At 42.5% G+C, this 26,155-nt stretch overlaps 1 protein-coding gene across 1 annotated transcript in view; it reads left to right on the plus strand.

Annotated features, from left to right (window-relative positions):
• The window catches only part of sema4f (sema domain, immunoglobulin domain (Ig), transmembrane domain (TM) and short cytoplasmic domain, (semaphorin) 4F), a 157,990-nt gene that overhangs the window by 120,119 nt on the left and 11,716 nt on the right, over positions 1-26,155 (plus strand). The window contains exons 11-14 of the mRNA XM_072459414.1: positions 9,190-9,371; positions 10,450-10,588; positions 11,327-11,540; positions 13,376-13,485. Of these exons, the coding sequence (XP_072315515.1) occupies positions 9,190-9,371; positions 10,450-10,588; positions 11,327-11,540; positions 13,376-13,485 (645 nt within the window). The remainder of the gene's footprint in view (positions 1-9,189; positions 9,372-10,449; positions 10,589-11,326; positions 11,541-13,375; positions 13,486-26,155) is intronic.

The raw sequence follows: 26,155 nt of genomic DNA on the forward strand, positions 1-26,155 counted from the left end.
GCCGTAAGTGCCCACATTGTAACATGATAACAAGATATTTACACCAGCCGGTTGTCTTTTGAAATGGGGGTCTAATTAGACTAATTTCTCTGGGAATATGAGTCTGATTGTAATAAAACACATTTTGAAGCTTAACAAACAGAAAACGCATCAGAGCTGTCCCTAATGTCCCCTCTGTCCTTGATTACTCTGTGTGAGCTGCTTTACCTGTGTCTGTGTCTTCTCACCTGGTTCATCTGCTCCTGAGCTTGTGCTTAGCCAGTGAGTGTAACATTGTAACATGAGATATTTACACATTAATATGGTCCACGGTAGTGATGCAGGGGTCAGGCAAAGACCAAGAAAGCTTCATTTCCATGCGGCAGGTTCTAAACTGCACACCGCCATATATCGCATGTCCGGCGTATATCGCATGTCTTTAAGTTGTGCCGCATCTAGTTTTACTTCCTCATTAGACTAATTTCTCTGGGAATATGAGTCTGATAGTAATAAAACACAGAGCGTTTTGAATCTTAAAATTCAGTGACCACTCTCTACTGACGTCTTCTTCTACATTGTGACAAATGCTTGTACTTCCTGCTAGAGTGCCCCCCGGTGGCCGTTAGCCAGTAAAAATCTATAAATCAACCACACCGTCATATGGGCCGCAAGGTTCAAAGCGTGGGAAAAAGTAGCGGCTTAAAGTCCGAAAAGTACGGTAGTCTGTATTTCTCCTAGAATAGGCTGAAGTACGGCGCCACCATGTTTGTTTTGGTTCAGGTTTTGACTTCCGCCCAGTCCCACTTGCGGGCACTAAATGCCACGTGATTGGCCCATTTACCACTGCAAACAAATCATCAGGAACCTTACAAGATGGATTCTCAAGAGTTTGTGAACTCCCAAAATTGTGAGCATTCATCATGCTGGCAAGGTTAGCAGAGCAGTCTATTTGTCTTGGTTCACAGCTGATCTGCGCCTGTCAGTAAAACACGACATCATGACCAACCTGTTTAAGATAAAGGATTATCTTATCTTATCTTATCTTTATACAACACACTCGCTTATTGACAATGACTCTTGGATGAGAGTCGAAACGTCTAGCTTTTTCTAAACTGAGTCCAGATGACTACAACTGAACCTTTTTCTACAATTTATACAACACATTTTCTGGATATACACACGTCTGTTAGTTCAAGGTTTCTTTTCTGGTACCTGCAGAATAATTTGTTTGCAGAAGGGACCACAGCAGTCTACTAACATTAAAATCAAGAAAAACACATGACATGAATGACACTAACACATATGACACTTGACACAGAGGTCTTTCTACAGCCTCTGGTAATTACAGTCTGCTATAGTCCACATGCAAAGCCATTCCTGTGCAGTGTTCTGATTGCTGCAGGTACAAATCACAAGACCCACGTGTCTACTCGCCCACTGCTGGAGAGAGATTCCAAACCATGCCACAAAGGCAAACAACAACAATAACAAAGGTTCTGTAGAAGAGAGTTAACATCGTGCTATTGATGTAAGAGAGCGCCAGCTTCCTCAGGCAAGACAATCTTTGCTGACCTGTTTTACAGACTGCCTCACAGTTGTCTTTAAAGGTCCCATAACATGCAAAATCAACTTTTCAGAGCTTTTAACCTTCTTACATTGCTATTTGTGCTTCATATATGTACCCAGAGTGTTTTTTTGATTGATTCCCACAGTGTTTAGCTATATTACAGACTCCTCAGATCTCCTTTCCTCGAATCTCCAAACTGACGGGGGGTGTTTACAGGACCGTGTCATAACCACAGGCACGTGTCATCATCCCCTCTCACCCTCCCCCTCCCCCCTACCTTCACCACTTATCACAGTGGTGAAGGTTGATGTGGCAGTTGATGCAGCAACCGGGAAAATAAACGGAGAGAAGTTCTATCCGATACCGAAAAACCAGGAAATAAGAGCGCGATGGACATAAGACTTTATATATATATATATATATATATATATATATATATATATATATATATATAGTATATATATATATACTGTTCTGCGCACGCTGTAGAATAAACACCAGATTTATTTAGTCTCAAAGTAGTGTTGATCTGAAGTTCTATCGTTTCTCACTCAGTCGCGCGGCAGGAGCAGCGCAGCGCGGAGCAGACAGCTGTGGGGCTACGTTACGGGTGGGCGGGGCACACACACGCTCTGAGACTACGTCACGGGTTGGGCAGGGGAGCCAGATCGCTCTTCACAAGGGTGGGGGCGAATATCAAACCAAGCCGTCTGCATTTCCGGGTTGGTGGGGTGGGTCCAAGGTCTGGGTGATATTTCTTAACTATTATGTTATGGGTGTTGCACAACACTTATTATTATCAATTATACACTTAGGATAGACTACTAAACGTGAAAAAAAGCACGTTATGGCACCTTTAACGCTCAGTAGTTTAATTGTCCACACACACATTTTAGTGAAGTACCACAAATTATGTCTGAATTATTTCAAGTTGCTGGCTATCCTTTAAATAACCTTAAGACTTTCTATGTATTCACCAAAAGTCCAATTGATCAAATCTGAGGTGGAATTGATTAAAAGCATTTGCTATTGCCAAGTTTGATGTACAAGCATCAACAATGATGTTATTATTTTTAGGTTGGTGTATTCCAGCATTTGCCTGTCCATGCTGAACCAAGATTATTGTGTGCAAATTTATTTTCAAATGTAGATTTATAGCTATAGCTGAGAATTTTAACTTAAATGTGGCTTACCTGCATGATGGAGCAACACTGATTTCATGCAGGTAATTTTGCACATAAAAGCTTTCAGCCTTCATCGCAGATTACTCAGTGGTTGATGTTTATGAGTGTGGAGTGGTGACGAGCCCTCCAGCTTTGCTCCGCACGGTAGAACAAGCCAAAGACATGGCAGAACACACCGGTGACAAAAATAAACTACTACTAATAGCTACAACAGGACACTTGTAGATGCCAGGCCAACAGCAGTAGTTCACATCTGTGCAAGCTACAATAAAGGACCTTGAACCCACCAAGCCTTTGTTTGTTCATATGCATTTACTTGAAACACAGATTCAACATGAAAATCCAATGTTTAAGATAAGATAAGATAAGATATTCCTTTATTGTCCCACATGGGGAAATTTCATTGGTGCAACGCAGATAGATACAAAGGTAGATACAGAATAACAGATCACTTATAGGAAGTCTGAAAAACACTTTCAGTAGAAGATCTCCTATAAATAAATAAAAACTCCCATAGACAAATAAATAAATAAATACCATTGCATGTGATCCCGACAGTAATTGCACATGAATATGTGTCACGACAGCACATAGATTGCACATGAATTTCACAGTAATTGCACATGAATTCCAACAGCAATTGCACATATGACAGAATTGCACATCAGTATTAGGTTAGGTCAGTATTGCGAGTGTTCAGTACTAACAGTTTTTGTTATAAAGTCTGACAGCAGCAGGAAGGAAAGACCTACGGAACCTTTCCTTCACACATCGAGGGTGGATCAGTCTCTCACTGAAGCTGCTCTCCAGAGCGGAGAGAGTGTCCTGCATGGGGTGACAATCATGGTCCAGCATAGATGTGAATCTAGCCAGGACCCTCCTGTCCCCCACCTCCTGCACCGAGTCCAGAGCGCAGCCCAGGACGGAGCTGGACTTCTTGATGACTCTGTCCAGCCTCTTCCTCTTCCTCTCTGTGATGCTGCTGCTCCAGCAGGCCACACCATACAGGAGGGCCGATGCCACCACAGAGTCGTAGAAGGTCTTCAGGAGTGGCCCTGTCACTCCAAAAGACCTGAGTCTCCTCAGGAGGTAGAGCCGACTCTGGCTCTTCCTGTACAGTGTGTCTGTGTTATGAGTCCAGTCCAGTTTGTGGTTCAGATGAACACCCAGGTACTTGTATGAGTCCACTCTCTCAATGTCCCGTCCCTGGATGTTCACTGGTGAGGGGGCAGTGGGGTGGCGTCTGCGGAAATCCACCACCATCTCCTTGGTCTTCCCCGCGTTGATGAGGAGGTGGTTCCGCTGACACCAGTCCACAAAGTCCTGCGCCAGTCCTCTGTACTCCGCGTCATCGTCGTCCGTGATGAGTCCGATGATGGCAGAGTCGTCAGAGAACTTCTGCAGGACACAGCTGTCCGTGTCATGTCTGAAGTCTGCAGTGTAAAGGGTGAAGAGAAAGGGCAGAGGACAGTGTCCTGGGGCGCCCCCACACTGCAGGTCCGAGTGTCAGACACACAGTTCCGGGCTCTCACAAACTGGGGTCGGTCTGTGAGGTAGTCCAGGATCCACTCTGCCAGGTCATACTCCACACCAGCCGTCTCCAGCTTGTCCCTCAGGAGCAGCGGCTGGATGGTGTTGAAGGCGCTGGAAAGATCGAAGAACAGAATCCTCACAGAGCTGCCAGGCTTTTCCAGGTGAGAGAGAGAGCGGTGCAGCAGGGAGATGATGGCGTCCTCCACTCCGATGCCAGACCGATATGCAAACTGCAGCGGGTCCATGGCTGAGCTCACGGTGGAGCGGAGGTGGTCCAGGACTAGTCGCTCCAGTGTCTTCATCAGGTGGGACGTGAGAGCCACTGGCCTGAAGCTGTTGAGGTCTTTGGGGCGCGGTGTCTTAGGCACAGGTACCAGACAGGAGGTCTTCCAGACCTGTGGTACCACCCTCAGCTTCAGGCTCATGTTGAAGACATGCTCCATAACTCCACACAGTTCATCTGCGCAGGACTTAAGGAGCCTGGGGCTGATGCCATCAGGTCCTGCTGCCTTCCTCACTTTAATCCTCTTCAGCTCACTCCTCACCTGTGCTGCTGTGACAGTCAGTGGTTGGCAGGGGGACGTGTGCTGGGGGGATGGGTGAGTCCAGGCGAAGTGGGGAGCTGATGGTCCGGGGCAGATAAGCGAAGAGGAACAGATGCAGGGCATTGTCCAGCTGTGGAAGAGGGAGCATGCAGCTGTGCAGGGGGAGGGGCGGGTGACTGATCAAACCTCAAGAAGTGAGCATTTAAATCATTCACCCACTGTAGATCCCCCTCTGTCTGGGCAGGGGGGATTTTGAAGCCCGAGATGGTTTTCAGGCTCCTCCACACTCCCTGAATGTTCTTTTGCTGCAGCTGCTCCTCCATCCTCCTCTTGTAGCCGGCCTCAGCCTGCCTGATCTTCCTCCTCAGCTCCTTCTGCACAGTCCTCAGCTCCTCCTTGTTCCCTGACCTGAAGGCTCTCTTCTTCTCCTTCAGCAGAGCCTTCAGTTCACGGTTAATCCATGGCTTGTTGTTTGGAAAACACCGCACCGTCCGGGAGGGAACAATGTTCTCAAAACAGAAGTTGATGTAGTCCGTGATGCACTCTGTGATGGTGTTGATGTCCTCCCCATGTGGGTCATAAAGCTCAGTCCAGACAGTGGTGCTGAAGCAGTCCCTCAGAGCCTCCTCGCTCTCAGCAGACCACATCCTCACCTCACGGGACACCACAGGCTGCCTGCGCACGATGGGTTCATACACAGGCCTCAGATGTACAAGGTTGTGGTCCGAGCTGCCCAGGGGAGGGAGGGGGGAAGAAGAATAAGCCTCCTTGGTGTTGGCAAAAAACAAGTCCAATGTTCTATTCTCTCTGGTGGGGCAGGTAACATACTGGGTGTATGTTGGTAGAACAGAAGAGGGAGAAGCGTGGTTCAAGTCACCAGAGATGAGGAAGAGAGCCTGTGGATGCTGTGTTTGCAGCCTACAAGTGCAGGAGAGCAGTGCTTCACAAGCATCTTCAGCATTGGCAGACGGGGCCACATAGACTGCGATCAAAATCACATGTGAGAACTCCCGGGGCAGATAATATGGCCTCATGCCAATAGCCAATAGTTCAATATCCCTGTTACATAGCTGCTCCCTCACTGTGCAGTGTTCGGGTTTGGACCAGCTCGTGTTCACATACACCGCCAGACCTCCACCTCTTTTCTTCCCGGATTCTCTCGTTCTGTCCGCCCGCAGCAGATGAAAATTGTCCAAACCTACAATAGAGTCTGGCATTTCTGCTGTTAACCAGGTCTCTGTGAAAATCAAGACACTGCTGTCCCTATAAATCCTCTGGGACCGCATGAGATTCGCTATTTCCGTCATTTTATTTTGAAGGGACCTCACGTTACCCATGACTACGGCGGGAACCGACTTCCTGTTTGTCCCTCTCTTCTCTCTGAGTTTACGTCCAGCCCGTCTGCTTCTTGCGTTTTCCTTAGGATGTCCGCCGGGATAACGTGACGATCTCCGGGTAAGACGACAGTTCTCCGCAGTTTCATGAGTTCCTCCTTTGTGTAAACGCGGTACGGCGCCGGCCGGGGGGCGGGGCCGGAGCCGGGGGACTCAGAGCCAAGACACATCGCAACACCACGACGAAAACACTCAATCCAGCCGAATAAAGTCAAAACAAGTTAATTTAAAGCGATTCCAGTGCGTGTCCCGATCGTTCGTGAAGTTCCTCTTTCATATAAACGTGTATATAAACGTGTACCGACGACACGCCGTACTTTAGCGCGGCCGGAGGGCGCGGGGGGGGGCTGGTGGGCTCGCTCGGAGCTAGCTCACGTCACAACAACACAACGAACGCAACGAAAAACGCTCAAATCCAGCCGAAAAAAGTCAAATACAGTTGAATTAAAAGACTATTCCAGCGCGTGTCCCTATAAAATAGAAAAAATATACTAACTATATTTACAAAATATAGGAGATAAAGCACAATAAGTGTGAGAAAGAAGAGAGAGCGTTTACACCGGGCTGCCAGCTGTACCAGCGCCTTATGACGTATTATTAGCCAGTTGACTTTAAAATTATTAGATTTGTGAAATAATTAGACTAAATTATGTAATTGTTTTAAGACAATACTTCAAAATAGACATTTAAATAATGACATTTTAAAAAGCGCAAAATGCAATTTATTGGCTCGAGCCATAAAATTCAACAATTTGAAGATCGCAAGATGACCCGACTCTACAGCGCCACCTAGAGCAAAAAATAGAAGCTTCAAATTTGGCTTAGGCACATGAAACTTGGAGCAGTGATAGAGCTCCCTGTGACGACTAAAAACCAAGTCCCCAGCAGCCAAGTCAATGGCAGCTGCTCAGTAGCGCATGTCGCCAGTTAGCCTTTATACGGCCCGGAGGTTACGTAGGTTTGCGTCAGGTTTGCGTACCATGTGATCGTGCTGACCAATCAGAGAGAGTTACTAGAGCAGCGCAGAGCCCAGTTTGAGAGAAAGCGAAATATTAAACAACTGGTTTTAGGAAAACTGAAGGATTTTGAACCGGGAAAAAGTAAATAACCCGATAAAAGGCATAAATTCAGTAGCTCCATGGTGCAGACTCATAAGTAACATACTTTATTTATGTATCATTATTTATATGTTTTTCTGTGGACTACAGAGTGAGGGTTGCGATGGTTGCTTAGATGGGTAACAAAGGCAACAACACTGACGGACACGAAGGCTGAGCAAAATAATATGTCTCACCTTTAAATAATTTGGTTTAAGTATTTATTATCACATTATGCATATGTAATTATGAAATATTCAATATTCAAAATTAATTTGAAAAGTGTCCGACATGAAGATCTCTTCATGTCGTTCTTTTCATGTTTACCTTTTTAAAATGTGACATGTGTCCTCTGCGCCGTTCCCATCTCTGATTGGATGCTTGTTCTCTTTACCCGTTGTCTCATTGGTACGCCACAGTATGCCATGCAATCTGACCATGTTTTACAGATACAGAAGCAGTTTTATTTTGACATGGCCTGACAGTGACGGATGATTTAACGCTGACAAACTATCTATGTTAAGAATATGTTCTCTTTTTAATCTGTTTTCTTACAAACTTTGATATGACATATCCAAATTTGCATAAAACAGATTTACACAACTCCTTTAGATAATTTACACTACTAAACTAGAGAACCTATCCATTCCAACTTTTTAGATTTCTAAGCACCCAGCAACTAATCCATAACACAGATCCTTTTTTCTCCTGGTTGGCCAAGTCACATATACAAAGTACAAAATGTGGGGCATCAGAGGAAATATCTGTATCTTTCATTTATGCACCAGATCAACCTCTGTGCTTATTGCAGTAGCAGTTTGCTTTAGCAGGGATGTATACATGGAGTAGATAAAAAGGTAACGTCGTACAGTGGCGCTTGTAGACATATAGGCACACGTCCCTCCTGAGTCTTCCCTGTCATCTCCGAGGCGCTATCCTGGTGAAAAGGTAAACTAGGTCTAATAACTATAATCTATTTACAACATTTTAAATTGTAACTCATTTATTTATTAATTACCTACGCCACCCTCTGTCCTGTCTATCAACTCCTCCCTCTGCTGTCTTCTGTCTATCATCTACTCCTTCTATTGTTTTGTTTATCATCTACTCCTACCTCTGCTGTCCTCTGTCTATCATCTACTCCTCCCTCTGCTGTCCTCTGTCTATCATCTACTCCTCCCTCTGCCGTCCTCTGTCTATCATCTACTCCTCCCTCTCTTGTTGTGTTTATTATCTACTCCTTCCTCTGCTGTCCTGTCTATGATCTACTCCTCCCTCTCTTGTTCTCTCTATCCCCTACTCCTCCACCTGCTGCCCTCTGTCTATCATCTACTCCTCCCTCTGCTGTCTTCTGTCTATCATCTACATATTCCTCGGCTATCCTTTGTTTATCATCTACTCCTTCCTTTGCTGTCCTGTCTATGATCTACTCCTCCCCCTCCTGATCTCTCTATCATCTAACCTTCTCTCTGCTTCCCTCGATCATCTACTCCTCCCTCTCCTGCTCTCTGTCTATCAACTATACCTCCCCCTGCTGCCTTCTGTCTATCATCTACTCCTCCCTCTGCTGTTCTCTGTCTATCCCCTACTCCTCCCTTTGCTGTTTTGTTTATCATCTACTCCTCCCTCTGCCGTCCTTAGTCCATCATATATTCCCCTTTCTGCTGTGCTCTGTTTATCATCTAATTATTCCTCTGCTGTCCTGTCTATCATCTACTCCTCCCTCTGCTTTCCTCTGTTTATCCGCCACCTATCCCTCTCCTGTCCTCTGTCTATCATCTACTCCTCCCTCTGCTGTCCTCTGTTTATCTGTCTATCATATACTCCTCCTCTGCTATAGAACTGTCCCTCATCTCTCCATGTACTCACCATACTGTCCTCTGTCTGCAGTCTGATGTGGGGGGCATGAAGACCCTGCAGAGGCGTTGGACCACCTTCATGAAGGCCCAGCTGGTGTGCGAGGACAAGCCCAGTGGACAGCGCTACAACGTGCTCACAGATGTGTTCACCATGGAGCACCTGCCCGGGGACCCCAGCAGCACTCACTTCTACGGCCTTTTCTCTTCACAGTGGTAAGGACCCACCCACAAGTGCCGCTTCCAAGGACCACATCAGCCACTAGGGGGCTGCAGAATTGAGAGTGTTTCTGGTGTTTTAAAGGACACATTATCTAACTTTGATGTCACAAATCTGAGAATGGGTGGGGTTTTTTTAGGCTCAGCTAAGGAGCAGAAAGGTTGGATCCCCAATGTATTCACAGGTAAAATATGGGTCACTGGGAGAAAAAGGTACACGGGCCTAATGTATGTCCTTTAAATTGTGTTGGTGACAAATATAAAATGTTCTTGCACAAACCTCAAGCAAGAAACAGGTAAATTAATGTGATGTATTATTCACAGCAATTGTATTGCTTTTAACAATGTTTTATGGTCTTACCTTTCTCCATTTATCTTATTGTTAATGTTAAACTAGCAACTTGGTTAAATATAAAAGTATCATAATAATATTAAAAGAAAAAGGTTACATCAAATAGAAAAGGTCAACACTGCAACTTGTTTAAGTGTCGTAAATCACCCCCAAAACCCTTTCTGATGATGGGTCATATATTTCAAAACTTAAAACTGCACTATGTATCTTTTCTCCATGAAGATGTTGCCAATACCTGGCTTTAAACATATCCATTTATTCAATTGTAGGTGTTTTATTGCTGAAAAATATCTCGAAAAACCTGCATTCTAACTGTTAGCTGCTTCAATGGAAACAATAAGGATACTTTTGGACAGTACTTTTGGGTGCAGGAAAGAAGGCTATGACAAAGAAATGGCTAACACAGAATTAACTAACTGTCAAGGACTGGGCTCAAAGAACAATGAACATTTATGAAATGGAAAACATTTGCTTTGCAGTTAATTTGAAATTGAACATAAACTGTAAAACTGAGGCAGACATACCAGACCTCATAATTTAGCTACACTCCTGATTTCTTATTCCTGTGTGTTTGTCATGTTTTTAATGTGTTTTTTCCATCTCATAAAATAGAAAGAAAAGAAAAATTCCACTAACGTATGAATGATAATAATATTGGAGGTGATATTCAGTGACACAAAATAAATGAACACAAATGTTATTGTCCTCTTGTGTGTCCTGCAGGGAGGGAGCCGACGTGTCCGCTGTGTGTGTCTTCAGTCTGTCCGACATCAATAAAGTTCTGAACGGTCCTTTTAAAGAGCTCAAGAAGTGCGAGAACTGGATCAACCCAGAACCAGTGCCCACTCCACGACCTGGACAGGTCATTGCCTTGACATAACTCTGCTGCACTGTCCAAATACTGTCCCTAAACTGTCCCCCTCCCCCTCTTCTCTCTTCTTCCTCCCCGCTATTTTTTCTCTTCTTTGTCCTCTCTTTTCTCTATACAGTGAACCCTCGTTTATCGCGGAGGTTACGTTCCAAAAAGAACCCGCGATAGGCAAAATCCGTGAAGTAGAAACCTTTATTTTTTTACAGTTATTATACAATGAAATACTCCATAAAACATTGAAGCTCACGCGCGCCGCTCTCACCGGCCTCGCAAACTTCAATTTGGCAAGCGGTTTTACGTACGTGTACATATTAATCCATAACGTTATTGACACACAGGTAGAGAAGACGCGGAGAGACTATTTAGACAATCAGAAGGCAGAACACAATGCATGATGCAAATCCGGGAAGCAGCGAGACCGTGAAAAGTGAACCGCGTTATAGAGAGGGATGACTGTACTCCCTCTCTCCATCCTTTCTCCCTTTACTCTCCTTTTTCGAACTTGTCTCCCCTCCTCTCTCTCTCTCTGCATCTCTCTCTCCATCTCTCTCTCTCTCTCTCTCTGCATCTCTCTCTCTGCATCTCTCTCTCTCTCTCTCTGCATCTCTCTCCTCCCTCACCCTTTCCTCCTTTTCACCAAGACAAGATCACCACACTGATCTTGTCTTTCTTTCTTTCTTCCACCCTTCCTTTCTTCATCCTCACACTTCTCTTGTCTCTTCTCTTCAGTGCCTGGACAGCGAGCTGAAGGCAGCGGGCTTCGATTCGTCTCTCAAACTTCCCGACAAAGTTCTGACGTTTGTGAGGGACCATCCGCTGATGGAGAACAGCGTCACTGCAGCACCCCTGCTTGTGCGGAAGGGCATCCGATACACCAAACTGGCTGTGAGCCTGGTGCAGAGACAGGGGGAGACTGGGAGGGCTCTGCTGCACATCGGAACAGGTGGGACAGCAGGTCAATGCACTGTGAAAAGACAAACTGGACTTTTTTGAGCTTTTTAACTAGGTTGTAAATTTGAGAGAGCCGGGAAGGCACGCCGGTAGGGGAATGACGGCATGTTTTTAAGTCTATAAATCATCTCCAGTCTTATTCTGAGTATGTATGCTTCAAATCTCATTCATTACAACTGCAAATTCATATTAGTATGCTGGCTACGTAGGTTTAATTATGTTAAAGTGGTCTCTGGAAAATGTTTTACCGAGTTAAAAAATGCACATGAATGCACACACAAGTTGAGAAAAGACCTCGGGGACCTCTGGGCCAAAGCTGCTGCTCGACTTCCACACTGCTGTGTGAAGACAGAAAAAAGAAGAAGACAGAAAAGATCTGCTGATTTGTGCTCTCTATTTACTGTAAATTGTCCAAAGTTAGCTACATATTCTCTACATTTATCTATATCACGTTTTTTGTTACACTTAAACAATGGTATTTTATATTTTACATGTTAGTTATGGAACTACATTATTCAGCCCTACAGCACTGTTAGAGGTGGTAAAACTCATGACATAATAGCAGCATTGTGCCGCTCGTAGTCGTGTGGATAGCACACATGCCTCCAATGTGGAGTGGGCTGCCCTTTCAGGCCGCCCAGAGAATCGCAGGGAATTGGTGCATTGTTGAATTGTTGGTCTCATGAACATTGGACATTTTACTCAAATCAATTTACTTTGTAGCATATTTTAGCGGAGAGACTTTTCCCTCGTTCTCCACTCAGTGAACAGAGTTTCCGCTCAACCGGAAGTGTGATTGCAACGGAAGTGCTGATCCGTGGCAAAGGTTTGCGGGGCAGAATAATCAATTGACAGAAAACCAGTCCAAATGTCCATGTTTAGTGCATCTGCCACATTTCAGTCACTTTGATTTTGAGTGTTGAAGCCATGAAAAGTGATCCATGTCTTCCACGGAAAAGAAACAGAAAAGAAACAAGCAATATGGATTAAATTGTTCTGTTAAAGGACTAATTAACTTTTCACCAGACTGTATTGTAACCAAACGATAACCAGATGAAATTTTATGCAAGTTTATGTTTTAACTTGAAACTCTCACAAAATTCCGGGATAGTATCACATTATTTCATGATAGTTTCAGGTTAAAACGTGATACTAGCCGATTTTTTATAAACACAAATAATATTTCACGCTGACCAATATTCTATGTTAATGATATTTATTTTATTCAGTGAATTATTATCAAAGTTAACATAATACTATATGACATGCACACAAAAGTTATGTGCATACATATGTGCAACCCAAATGTTCCAAGTTTACTAGTTATATACTATACTATTTATATACTATACTATTTATTTCAGTTTTGTTTGCAGCCTTTTTCTGTTTTGACAGTTTACAGCAGGGCTCTTGTGTTACACACCTCTGGGACAGGTGTGTAACACGCCACTTGGGTCACACAAAGTTCCAAAAAATCCCCAACTCAATAAATTGAGTTAAAACAATAAAATAACTACTGATAGATTAAATTTTTTTGAGAAATAACATACAAAAATGCATTACCAACATTCAACTTAACCAGTACTGAACCAGAATTAAACTAGGACTAGACTAGTATCAACCAGATCTGAACCAGGATCTAACCCAGAATAAAATAGGTCTAAAGCAGAGTTAATCAAGGACTATACCAAAATCGTTTGGGGATCTCATTTTGCCCTCAGGCCTGTTTTAGAATAGCCCTGGTTTACAGTGTAGCAGGCTTCTATCTCCCTTCATGAAATATTATTATATTATATTTTTTACAGTCTGCTTGTCTCTGTGCTGTAGATCGCGGGGAGCTCCACCGGGTGGCAGTAGTGGCTCAGAATGCCACTCTTCTCCAGGAGATTCCTCTGTTCAGCCCTCCGGAGTCACTTAACAACATCCTGCTGCACCAGGTAACCAGGAAAAAGAGCAAAGACAAGTACTTTAACAATACCAAATCAACAAGGTTTATTTTTTTTTCAATTCAGGAACAAAATTATATGATTAAGTCAAATTTGAGTTGTGTGAAATACACAAAATGTTGTAATAATGTTGTAAGACTGCCTTTTATTCACCACTGGGCAGTCACATAACAATAGGACTGCAATGGCCCAAAATAATAATCAAAAAGTAAACAAAGGCAGAGTTAGTTTCAGGGAAACATCTTCCTGAGGGCAGGGCTTAGTCAGCTCAGAGCAGAATAAAGTTGAGTTTCTCAGACCAGATCCTCAAATTGATAATATATTGATTTGTCTTCATTTTTAAAACATTGTCCAGATGACTACCATTGAAACTTTTTCTACAATTAATCACACCTGGACGATTGAGAGACCTTTATTTACTTATACTTCTTTTTTTCTGATTTATATTTTTATTTATATTCAAGAATTATATTCTTGATTTATATTGAATTCTATAGTGGATGGGCAGCCAGTGAAGGGAGCTCCCTGTAGCGGAGCAAAGCCAAGCTGCAGGGCAGATGATAGTGCAATTCTACGTTTAGTCCATTCCATGAAATCCTAGTGTTGGTTTCATGACATTCACAGAGCTAATCAGGAGTGAGGTTGCGCCGTTGGTTTCCACGCGGCAGGAACTAAGCAACGAGCCGTAGTAGCCATCAATCATAAACTAGACAATAAATCAGAATCAGAATCAGAAAAGGTCTATTGCCATGAACCCAATTCACAAACATTGGAAATTGTCTTGGTGATTCAGTGCAACATAAAAAAAATGAACAATGAATAAGTCAAAGTTAGAATGTCCAGAATGTTGAGTCTGATAGCTACAGTTACAGAGAAAGAGGAGCAGATGTTTCAAGAGAAAGTGAATGGGAGCAGAAGTAGATGAAACATTGCCATCGTCACTTCCTATTTTACAAAGCCCGGGCGTGTTACGTCGACTCTATATACAGTGTATGCCATGGTCTATCCATCACCGCAGCTCCATCACCGTTCGGTAAAACCCACTACAGGAGAAAAATGCCATCTTTCATCAAGAATGGATAATCAAGTTGTTACAAAAAGAAAAGAAAAAACAGGAAGACAGATGAGCTAAATAGGTTTAAACCATGTTTGCTCTGTAATTGTCTCATCATGTTTTGCTAAGCAGGACCCGCCTGCCACAATGTCTCTGCAACAAACGCTCGGCTTGTCCCTCACTCCTCTACCCTCTACGGCCCCAAAATGCCCCCCGGATGCTGTTGCCCTGGGACAAGAGAGAGGGGGACCTACAAGTGGTGGAAATTCATCCACCACTTGCACACCTATTTCCCCTTCACATGGGGTGCACGGTGGCAGAGCGATTAGCGCTCTTGCCTTCCAAGAAGGAGATCATGGGTTCGATTCCATGGCCAGACCAACATCTAGGGATGCATACTTAAACCCACATTCAGGTTCAAGTCCGGATTCGAATCCAGAGGTTTAGGTTCAGGTCCGGCCCTAATGAGTCCTGCTGAACTCATGCCATTTTTGCATAATGTTATAACAGCATAACACAAGCTACTTGGCTAAATTAAGTTGAAGACACATGAACAAGGACGACTATCAAACACAAGGCTTAACTGCAGACTGAAATAAACTCAATTTATCTGGTTTATTCACTGTTTATTAACAGAAGTTACAACTTACAAATCACAAGCTGCGAGCTAACACACATTCATGTGTTTTACTAGAGGAACAACTTCCGAACAAGAGCAAGTTGAGTATTGGTATTGGGGCAGCTGTTTCAGCTGATACTATGTTTGTCAAGTGTATTACTGGTTTGACTGGGCTGTTCTCCACACCTGAAGTTTAATGCTTTAGATACATTTCCACTCTTTAATTTTGCAGATCCATTGGCATCAAAGTCGGGTAAAAACCTTCAAAAACTAGCATAACAGTCAACTAGAACCACTATAAATCAATCAACTTAGCAGTATCAAAAATAGAATATGAAAATATTTTACACTACACACAATACATCATATTAACAGCATTAAACACAAGACCATATTTAACAACTGTAGAATACAAATACTATTACAAAATATAAGCTCCAATTAATGAATCCAGCAATTAAACAATATTACTTTGACTTAGTATTTACTTAGATGTATAAATATGTATATTGCACATTAACCCACCTAAATAAATGCTACATCACAACATAATACAGTTATTTCATTCATATTGTAGTGACCCTAGTCTCTAGTGCGTGTGAGCGGTCTCTGGGGCGGAGCTAAGAGTGGGCTCAGGAGACAAGGTGGTTTTTGATTTTCTTGTTCCATCGCCATGGTTACGGCCAACAGTAACCAACTCTGTTCAAGAAATAAAGTGACAACTTGTGAGGACTAAACCAGCATTACTGACCTGAGCGAGAAGTTACAATATTTACACCCAAACCAAAGCACAACCCGCTCCTTTAACAAGCGTTAAACTAACTCACGGAGCGGCACAAGCGGCGACGCACGCGGCGGCTTCAAACGCTTCAATTAAGCCAGCGATCTTCCCGAATGTTCGGTCTCTCATGTCTTTAAACTCATTTCGCCGGCTTCAACTTCTGCCACGCGGAAGACGCGTGCGTCGCTGATGCTCCGGGCCATTGACAGCGATGTCAGTGTTTACGTCTTTTCCAGACCGCGGTGAAGTTAGTTTCACGTTGGACGTTGGATATTCGCCTCCGCAACTAGAGCGGGAGCTTCCTCTGAGTGTGCCCCGCCTGCAGTAGCTCGAAACAGGGAGCTGCGCGCTGAAGTGCCGCTTGGTGCGCCAGTTAGGGACCAACTCTAAAGTACCGTTTGTTTAAAAATGTGTTATTAAAAAATATCAAACGTATTTATATTTTAAAATATATATATATATATATATATAGAGCATGAATCCAAGTTGCTAATATTAGATGCAATAGTCCTTTTGGGCTGAAAAATTAACCCTTTGTTGATTTTTAAGGAATATTTTTCATCAAAAAACAAGGATTCTTTTCAATAGCTCCTAAGTCAGCAAACCTAGAAAGTCAAACCCAAGTGATTATAGTAGTTGTGGTCTCCAGGTATCACGCACACCTTTTACTTTTTCAAATTAACCCTTTGTAGATTTTTAATTAATATTTTTTGTCAAAAATCAAGGATTCTTTTCAATAGCTCCTAAGTCAGCTGACCTAGAAAGTCAACCCCAAGTTATTATAGTAGTTTGAGTCTCCAGGTATCACGCACACCTTTTACTTTTTCAAATTAACCCTTTATAGATTTTTAAGGAATATTTTTCGTCAAAAATCAAGGAATCTCTTCAATAGCTCCTAAGTTAGCAAACCTAGATAGTAAAAGCTAAGTGATTATAGTAGTTGTGGTCTCCAGGTATCACGCACACCTTTTACTTTTTCAATTTAACCCTTTGTTGATTTTAAAGGAATATTTTTCGTCAAAAAACAAGGATTCTTTTCAATAGCTCCTAAGTCAGCAAACCTAGAAAGTCAAACCCAAGTGATTATAGTAGTTGTGGTCTCCAGGTATCACGCACACCTTTTACTTTTTCAAATTAACCCTTTATAGATTTTTAAGGAATATTTTTCGTCAAAAATCAAGGAATCTCTTCAATAGCTCCTAAGTTAGCAAACCTAGATAGTAAAAGCTGAGTGATTATAGTAGTTGTGGTCTCCAGGTATCACGCACACCTTTTACTTTTTCAATTTAACCCTTTGTTGATTTTAAAGGAATATTTTTCGTCAAAAAACAAGGATTCTTTTCAATAGCTCCTAAGTCAGCAAACCTAGAAAGTCAAACCCAAGTGATTATAGTAGTTGTGGTCTCCAGGTATCACGCACACCTTTTACTTTTTCAAATTAACCCTTTGTAGATTTTTAATGAATATTTTTTGTCAAAAAACAAGGATTCTCTTCAATAGCTCCTAAGTCAGCTGACCTAGAAAGTCAAACCCAAGTGATTATAGTAGTTGTGGTCTCCAGGTATCACGCACACCTTTTACTTTTTCAAATTAACCCTTTATAGATTTTTAAGGAATATTTTTCGTCAAAAATCAAGGAATCTCTTCAATAGCTCTTAAGTTAGCAAACCTACATAGTAAAAGCTAAGTGATTATAGTAGTTGTGGTCTCCAGGTATCACGCACACCTTTTACTTTTTCAATTTAACCCTTTGTTGATTTTAAAGGAATATTTTTCGTCAAAAAACAAGGATTCTTTTCAATAGCTCCTAAGTCAGCAAACCTAGAAAGTCAAACCCAAGTGATTATAGTAGTTGTGGTCTCCAGGTATCACGCACACCTTTTACTTTTTCAAATTAACCCTTTGTAGATTTTTAAGGAATATTTTTTGTCAAAAAACAAGGATTCTTTTCAATAGCTCCTAAGTCAGCTGACCTAGAAAGTCAAACCCAAGTGATTATAGTAGTTGTGGTCTCCAGGTATCACGCACACCTTTTACTTTTTCAAATTAACCCTTTGTAGATTTTTAAGGAATATTTTTTGTCAAAAAACAAGGATTCTTTTCAATAGCTCCTAAGTCAGCTGACCTAGAAAGTCAACCCCAAGTTATTATAGTAGTTTGAGTCTCCAGGTATCACCCACACCTTTTACTTTTTCAAATTGACCCTTTGTTGATTTTTAAGGAATATTTTTTGTCAAAAAACAAGGATTCTCTTCAATAGCTCCTAAGTCAGCTGACCTAGAAAGTCAAACCCAAGTGATTATAGTAGTTGTGGTCTCCAGGTAACACGCACACCTTTTACTTTTTCAAATTAACCCTTTATAGATTTTTAAGGAATATTTTTCGTCAAAAAACAAGGATTCTTTTCAATAGCTCCTAAGTCAGCAAACCTAGAAAGTCAAACCCAAGTGATTATAGTAGTTGTGGTCTCCAGGTATCACGCACACCTTTTACTTTTTCAAATTAACCCTTTGTAGATTTTTAAGGAATATTTTTCGTCAAAAATCAAGGATTCTTTTCAATAGCTCCTAAGTCAGCTGACCTAGAAAGTCAAACCCAAGTGATTATAGTAGTTTGAGTCTCCAGGTATCACGCACACCTTTTACTTTTTCAAATTGACCCTTTGTTGATTTTTAAGGAATATTTTTTGTCAAAAAACAAGGATTCTTTTCAATAGCTCCTAAGTCAGCTGACCTAGAAAGTCAAATCCAAGTGATTATAGTAGTTGTGGTCTCCAGGTATCACACACACAGTTTACTTTTTCAATTCCAATCTGGGCGATATAACATTGTTATTCAGCATAAAGGGCTTCTTGAGCCGCTCTTGGTCTGACCCGTCACCCAGGACCTCTTTGCCTTGGGTGACCTTACCGGGGGCTTCAAGCCCCTGACAATGTAGCTTCTCCATAGGTTCATTTGGGCTCAACTTCTCATAACCCTCTTTACTTTCTCCACTGCTCTTCTCCCTGTACACAAACTGCTGCTCCTTCTGCCGCTGCCATCTCTGCAAGACTTGTACGTCTTCAGGGCTCTTGGACGAGCAGGTCGGATCACCACCGACCCTTTTCACCCTGGACTATTTGAGTAGTCCTTAAGCAGGAGACCACTCCCCTCAGGCAGGAGGCCACTCCCCTCAGGCAGGAGGCCACTCCCCTCAGGCAGGAGACCACTCCCCTCAGGCAGGAGGCTACGGTCCATCCGGACCAGAACCTCCCACCACAAGAAGTTTCTTTCCCTCTGTTGTTGGACTCATGGAACACTTCTTAAACACTGTCATTTTAACCATGATTTAATCAATCACTGCACTTGTAAAGTAAAGTCAACTTTAAATCTTGTGTACATAGTAAGTCTTTTTTTTTTTTTATCTTATGTTAAATTTAAATTGTTTTTCTTTCATGCATGGCCTATTTAATTTTATACATCCTGTTTGTATTATTGTTCTTGGTTGTATGTTGCATCAAAATCACCAAAAGAAGTTCCTGGCCTTTTAATTTGTCCATTTACAATGGCAATAAACCTTTTCTTATTCTGATTTCTGATTCTGATAATCCCTGAAAGTACATTAGAATAAAATTGCACTGGATGAAATATACATATTTATTAATGTGTTTGCAACAGGTAAGAAATAAATAAATAGAAAATATGTGTCCAGCAGAATAACAACATTCTGAAACAAAATGAGAAAGCCAAGTTTGTTGGTGTTGTGTGGTTGTCTCAGTTGCAGACAAGGCATTTCCATGCTTTTTCGTCTGCGTTGTTGATGTCAACTTCTGACATTCCAACGCATTCCCCGTGAAACCAACGGTCACAATCATCACATTGAATCTGTCATAATAAAATTAAATAAGAAACATTATTATGTGGTATTTTAGGAATGCAGTATGTTAATACATAATTTCAACTAAATTAAATCACTCTTACCCAGCCTGCTGGTGGCTGACCAGGAAGTTTAGGTGTTTTTTTGTGTGCACACATCACACAATTAGATTCTGTTTGAAATACTACCAAAAAAGTAGTTTTAGTCTTATTAGTTTATTTACTGTACAAAAAATGTTTTTAACTTTGCATACTACTGACCTGAACCCTGCAAGAGGTCAACAGCCATTGCCTTTCTCTCTTTGTACATACTACCTCTCGTAGTAGAGAACTCGATGTTGGGGATCGCCGGGAAAGCCTGCATTATCTGCTTTGCCATCTAAAAATACACATTTACAAACAAAGAAAATTACAATATGCGATACAATAATAGTGAATCCTGTTAATTGATAATGTCAATAAGCCTCTTTCTTATTCTAATTCTGAAAGAGAAAATTCTGGGCCCTAATATAAACCATATTTTTTAACCTCTATTTTTAACCATAGGGCCCAAAGTAGAGGCGTGAGCACCTTATTGAGGACAGCATGATCAGTTAAATACAATACAGATATGGGCACAGTCTGGTTACTTTGCAGACAACATCTCTGTTTCACTGTAAGCAGGTGAATGTGGGCCAGTGGATTCACTCTGTCACTGCATCCAACAGATCAGTGTGTGGACTGGCCTCCTGCTGGTGCAACAGATCAGTGTGTGGATGCAAAACAACTTTCTCTTGCTGAACTCAGACAAGACCTAAATCATTGTCTTTGGCCCAAAGAAACAAAGAGAAAGTGTTCACCTCCAGAGTCTCACTCTAAAACCTACAAACCTGGGGGCAATAATGGACTCAGACTTGAATTTTAAAAGCCATGTCAATTCAATCAGTAGCTTTTTAAAAAACATTGCCAAAATCAAAAGTATAGTGTCTAAACTTGGACAGACTTATCTGTGCATTTGTCTCCAGTAGATTAGACTACTGTAACGGCCGCTCACTGGCCTCTCCAAACGAGCTGTAAAACAGCTGCAGTTCATCCAGAACGCTGCTGCTCGGGTCCTGACCAGAACCAGGAAGTACGATCACATTAGTCCTGTTCTCAGGTCTCTGCACTGGCTCCTGTGGCTCAGAGAATAGACTTTAAAGCAGCTCTGCTTGTGTACAAGTCTCTCCATGGCCTAGCACCAAAGTACATCTCTGACATGTTAGTTCCATATGAACCACGGACTCTGAGGACCTCAGGGACCGGCCTCCTGCTGGTTCCCAGAGTCAGGACAAAACATGGACCGGCCTCCTGCTGGTGCCAGAGTCAGGACTAAACATGGGGAATCTGTGTTTCAGTTTTATGCAGCTAAAATCTGGAACAGTCTTCCTGAAGATGTGAGACAGATTCTGCTCTGACAATGTTGAAAACCTAAGCTAAAAACAGTTTTATTTAGCTGTGTTTGACTGAAAGGATTTTTTCTTTGCACTCTTCTCTTTTATTTCTTAAACTGTTTTGTGTTTTCTGTCATTTCTTTGTGATTTTAATTCATTTTTCCTGTTGTGTGAACCACTTTGAATGGCATTGTGAATGAAATGTGCTCTACAAATAAACTTGCCTTCACTTACCAAAAAAGTAGGGGTTTGAGGTAATAAATGTTAAGAAACACTGCTCTATGATAAATGCACATTACAGATTTTTTTAGGTCTTTTTTAGATCTCTTTCTCACAGTCGACCCTGTCAAAACAAGTGCCCTTTATATCTCCCATGCCCCATATAATACATGATACCTTAGCCACTATTACACCACAGCTGAATCCATCCTTCTGCAAAGGGTGTTGTAGTGTCCCACCCTTCCAGTTAATGTTTCTCCACTCCCGTTTCTGGTGATGAAGGTGTCTCAGATTGAGATATACCCTGTGCACACATATTTTATTTAAAGTTTTACATTTCCCATGTAATATCAATCAACTTATGTACATACTTCAATTTCTCGGCTGCCTGACTTGAAGACTCCATCTCCAAAGCACTTTTGGCGGGGTCAATCAAATATACTGTCCCGTTTCCAGCATGAATGAACTGAAAGAACAAGGCATTATTCTGTTGTTGTATTGTAGTGCAGTATTGGGTGAACATTACACTTTTTGTCAAAAACAAACCAGTAGGTTCCAATGGTTGTCATTAACAAGCACAGGTGAAAGGATGGCATCATACTTGGTCAGTTTTACCTGCCAATAAAAAACACATTTATTTAGTCAAATTCTTCTCTCGCTCACTTCCTCCCTCTCGCTCTTTCTTCATAGCCGCGTTCTCTTCCCCTTTCCTCTCTTTCTTTCTCTCCATCTCTCCCTTCTGTTTCTCTCTCCCACCCCCCCTCTCTCTTCCTCCCTCCTCTCTTTTGAGGGTTTTCCTGGGCAGTGACAGTCTCAAAAACAACTGGGCTCAGTACATCTTGGATATGTTAGTGCCATGTGAACCATCTCGGACTCTGAGGATCTCAGACCGTCAAGGCTCAGGCAGTCAAAGATGTTCAGGGCCTTTCGAACAGGTGTTCACTGTTAAGGTACACTTTGGTCTCCCCGTAGTGATATCTGGGCATTTGACCCATCCTCTTGAGCTCGGCTTAGTCAGGACTACCTTCACTTGAAAAAATGTACATATTTTCTGTTGATTTGGGAAGATGGAGCATGAGAAGGAAACCCATCCATATACGGGCAGACACATGCAAACGGAAGGGGTAGTAACTCTGACAGGACTAGGAAAAAGGGGTGAGCTTCAGGTTGGGACAGGCCAAGATAGCGGTGGATCGGAACAAGGGGTGGAGGGTTCAGAGACAGAGCTAGATCAGTGTGAGGACCCTGTTTCTGAGGATGATCCAGGCTTAGCTCAGGGTTAAGTTTGGCTTTACTCAATGAACGGGGATGAGTCGATTTTTGGGAACCGCAGGGGTTTTGCTTCACAGTGGGAGGAGTAGTTGATTTTTTGACCTTTTTTTTTCCAAATAAAGGTGTGTCAAATATTGGTCACAATAATGGTCTTTTAAAAATCTCACTTAATATCTCTCTCTCTTTGCTGTTCCTCACTCTCGGTTACCGTCTCTCTGTATCTACAGGAGCTATGTGTAACATAAGAAAAACACACTTACAGTCGATAATAGATGTCTTTCCACCTGGCTTTGCTCCTTATACAGAATGACCATAGCTGTATAGTGGTCCATCAAAAAAATTTTGTTCAGGACTTTTTCATGGTTGGCAGCATGATGTATGATACCTTCAATCACCTGAGAGGAAAAGGTTATTATTCAATAAACAAAGGCCTTTATTATTTTTTGGACTGCTTGTTGTTACCTCTCCATTAAGCCATTCATGGGGTTTCAGTGTATTCAAATCAAAGTGACGGATGAGTATGCTACTCCCAGGATTTTGTGCCGCAATGGCACATACCACCATTTCTGTCTGCTGCCTTCTCCATAATGAAGCCACCTGTGGAAAATTAGAAAATGTTAAAGTAACCTTAATACTGCACTGAATAGTATACATTATACAAAGAGATGAGCTGTCACTGTAGAATAAAACAAACATATTCTTAAAGATGTGAACGTTACCTTTTTCTCTTCATCTTGTTTCTCTGCATTAATTTTCTTTGGCCTTGGCAGTGTTGTTGGAGGGTTGAAATATTTTGACTTGGAGGTAGTAGTTGAACGGATTCTCTTATTCCACGCCTCCTGGTGATCATCCTTTGGCCTAACCGCTCTACTGGATGTGTACAAAATTTTCAATGGGAAGTTGTTCTCGTTGATGTGCTCAACATACCGTCCCTGCAGAGATGTGAACAAGACCCTAATGAAATCAGCTGGTCTCAAATGTAGTTTCCGTTGAAGAATGGAATTTTTGACGAGTCCAAACCACAGTTCAACGTGACAGTTGGTGTCTCTGTTTTTTTTTGTCACGGTAGTCAATGCATCGGAGCCAGTATACCGTTTTAGGTCCCCCAGTAAAATGCCACTCCACAGAGGGAATAGTCCCATATATCGTTTCAGGAGCACCTCAACCACACCCGGGCAAAAATACCCATTTGCCCTGCCTGTTTTTTCCTCAGAGAGTATGTCACACAGAGCCTGTTCTCTTTGAAGGGCAAACGCTGCGGTAAAGGGGGAATAAGCCACAATATTTTTTTGCGTCCTCTCTTTTGTGACTTCATCCGCTGAGCACCTCTCGAGTATAGGCTCCATTTTATGACGTAAGATGAAACCATCCAAGACCCTTCGACTCTGTTTGACCCTGCTGTTCTCTTCTTCAGAAATGAAGATAACACACATGTGTTTAAAAATGTTGAGTGCTCTCTCCAGGCTTGTAGTGTTTTGGAGAGCAGCAAAACAGTACAGGACAAACTCCTTCATGGCCTTGTCTTTTGTTTTTAAGCCTATGGCCTGGCTAACAGCTTTTATTATATGGGCGGCACAAAGATGAACTACGGTGAATGAAATATTTCCAGACTCATTGTGGACAATTGAATGTGCTCTTTCAAGGTAGCTGTTAATATTTTCTTTGTTGAAGGCAAGCAACACGCTATGGATTTGTGCCCAACTGAAATCGGTTTCTATTTGGCTTATTTTCCTTTTTGTTATGAAAGAGAGATGCCTTTGGAACTCCATGAGCCAGTTTGTGATGGCCGGGATGGCATGATTATTTGTGATCATCTCTGTCACCGGTAAGGGGGGTTTATTTTTTCCCATCCCTGGCAAAACCAAAGCATAATATAAAATGTGTTTACCTTGGTCCATTTTTTTCACGACACCACCAGTTGCATCCAGATATAAAGCCACCTTCCCTCTTTTTAGATGCTCCGTCAGTATTTTCATTCCGGCCTCAGTCTCCAGGTGAATTGAAAGTGGCTCGATTTGCAACCGGGACAGATAGCCTTTTGAAGTGGGGTAACTGCCACTCTCTTTTATGATTTTGTGTGTTAGCATTAATTCCAAAAGTGAATCAGCATGAAGGCGCCTTGTTTTTCTAAACTCAGAACTGATAGTCTTAAGGACATCTTTGGTCAGACTTTTTGTCACATTGCCAGCAAATATTTCGTCTCTTGGTGTGTTTTTGAGTTGTGAATAATAATAATTACTTATTCCATTTTTTATAGCTTTGGCAATTGCTCCACGCCTGGAATATTTTGCAGGTCGGAATTTGTGTTGTTTTTTGGCATGCATTATTTTGCCCCTTCTTGTAACCCTGAATGCTACTGCTTTCAAACTGGAAGACGGTTCATGAGCCCTGGTGAAGTGATAGCTTGCCTTACAGTTGTCAAAAGTACAAATTGCTGTAGCAGAAAAGAACAAACTTTTTTGTTTACGACTGTCTTTTTTGCGGAGATGTTGATAAGTAAATTTAAGTGGGCAACTTGGACTCATTTTTACAAATTCGTTGTAAAATATAGTTGTCCACGGGGCTCTCAATTTGTTTTCCCCACAACTTGGTTTTATTTCATTCCACTGTTCTTTGCCAATATATATTTTGAATTTCTGTGGCCCCGCGTTGCAGAGTCTCATTTTCTTTTTGGATTTTTGCTGATGGGGCAAAGATGACTGTGGCTCTGGAGACTGTGTCTCTGGAGACTGTGGCTCTGGAGACTGTGTCTCTGGAGACTGTGGCTCTGGAGACTGTGTCTCTGGAGACTGTGGCTCTGGAGACTGTGTCTCTGGAGACTGTGGCTCTGGAGACTGTGTCTCTGGAGACTGTGTCTCTGGAGACTGTGGCTCTGGAGACTGTGTCTCTGGAGACTGTGGCTCTGGAGACTGTGTCTCTGGTGATTGTGGCTTTGGAGACTGTGGCTCTGGTGACTGTGGCTCTGGAGAGTGTGGCTCTGCTGACTGTGGCTCTGGAGAGTGTGGCTCTGGTGATTGTGGCTCTGGAGACTGTGGCTCTGGAGAGTGTGGCTCTGCTGACTGTGGCTCTGGAGAGTGTGGGTCTTGAGACTGTGGCTCTGGAGACTGTGGCTCTTGAGCGTGTGTCTCTGGTGATTGTGGCTCTGGTGATTGTGGCTCTGGAGACTGTGGCTCTGGTGACTGTGGCTCTGGAGACTGTGGCTCTGGAGACTGTGGCTCTGGAGACTGTGGCTCTGGAAACTGTGGCTCTGGTGACTGTGGCTCTGGAGACTGTGGCTCTGGAGACTGTGGCTCTGGAGACTGTGGCTCTGGAGAGTGTGGCTCTTGAGAGTGTGGCTCTGGAGAGTGTGGCTCTTGAGAGTGTGGCTCTGGAGAGTGTGGCTCTTGAGAGTGTGGCTCTGGAGAGTGTGGCTCTTGAGAGTGTGGCACTGGGTCATCTTTGTTTGTTTTT

This window comes from Eucyclogobius newberryi, unplaced genomic scaffold (assembly GCF_026437365.1).
Source record: "Eucyclogobius newberryi isolate DKJ021-1_F unplaced genomic scaffold, fEucNew1.0.hap1 SCAF_22, whole genome shotgun sequence".
In the NCBI taxonomy this organism is placed as follows: Eukaryota; Metazoa; Chordata; class Actinopteri; order Gobiiformes; family Gobiidae; genus Eucyclogobius; species Eucyclogobius newberryi.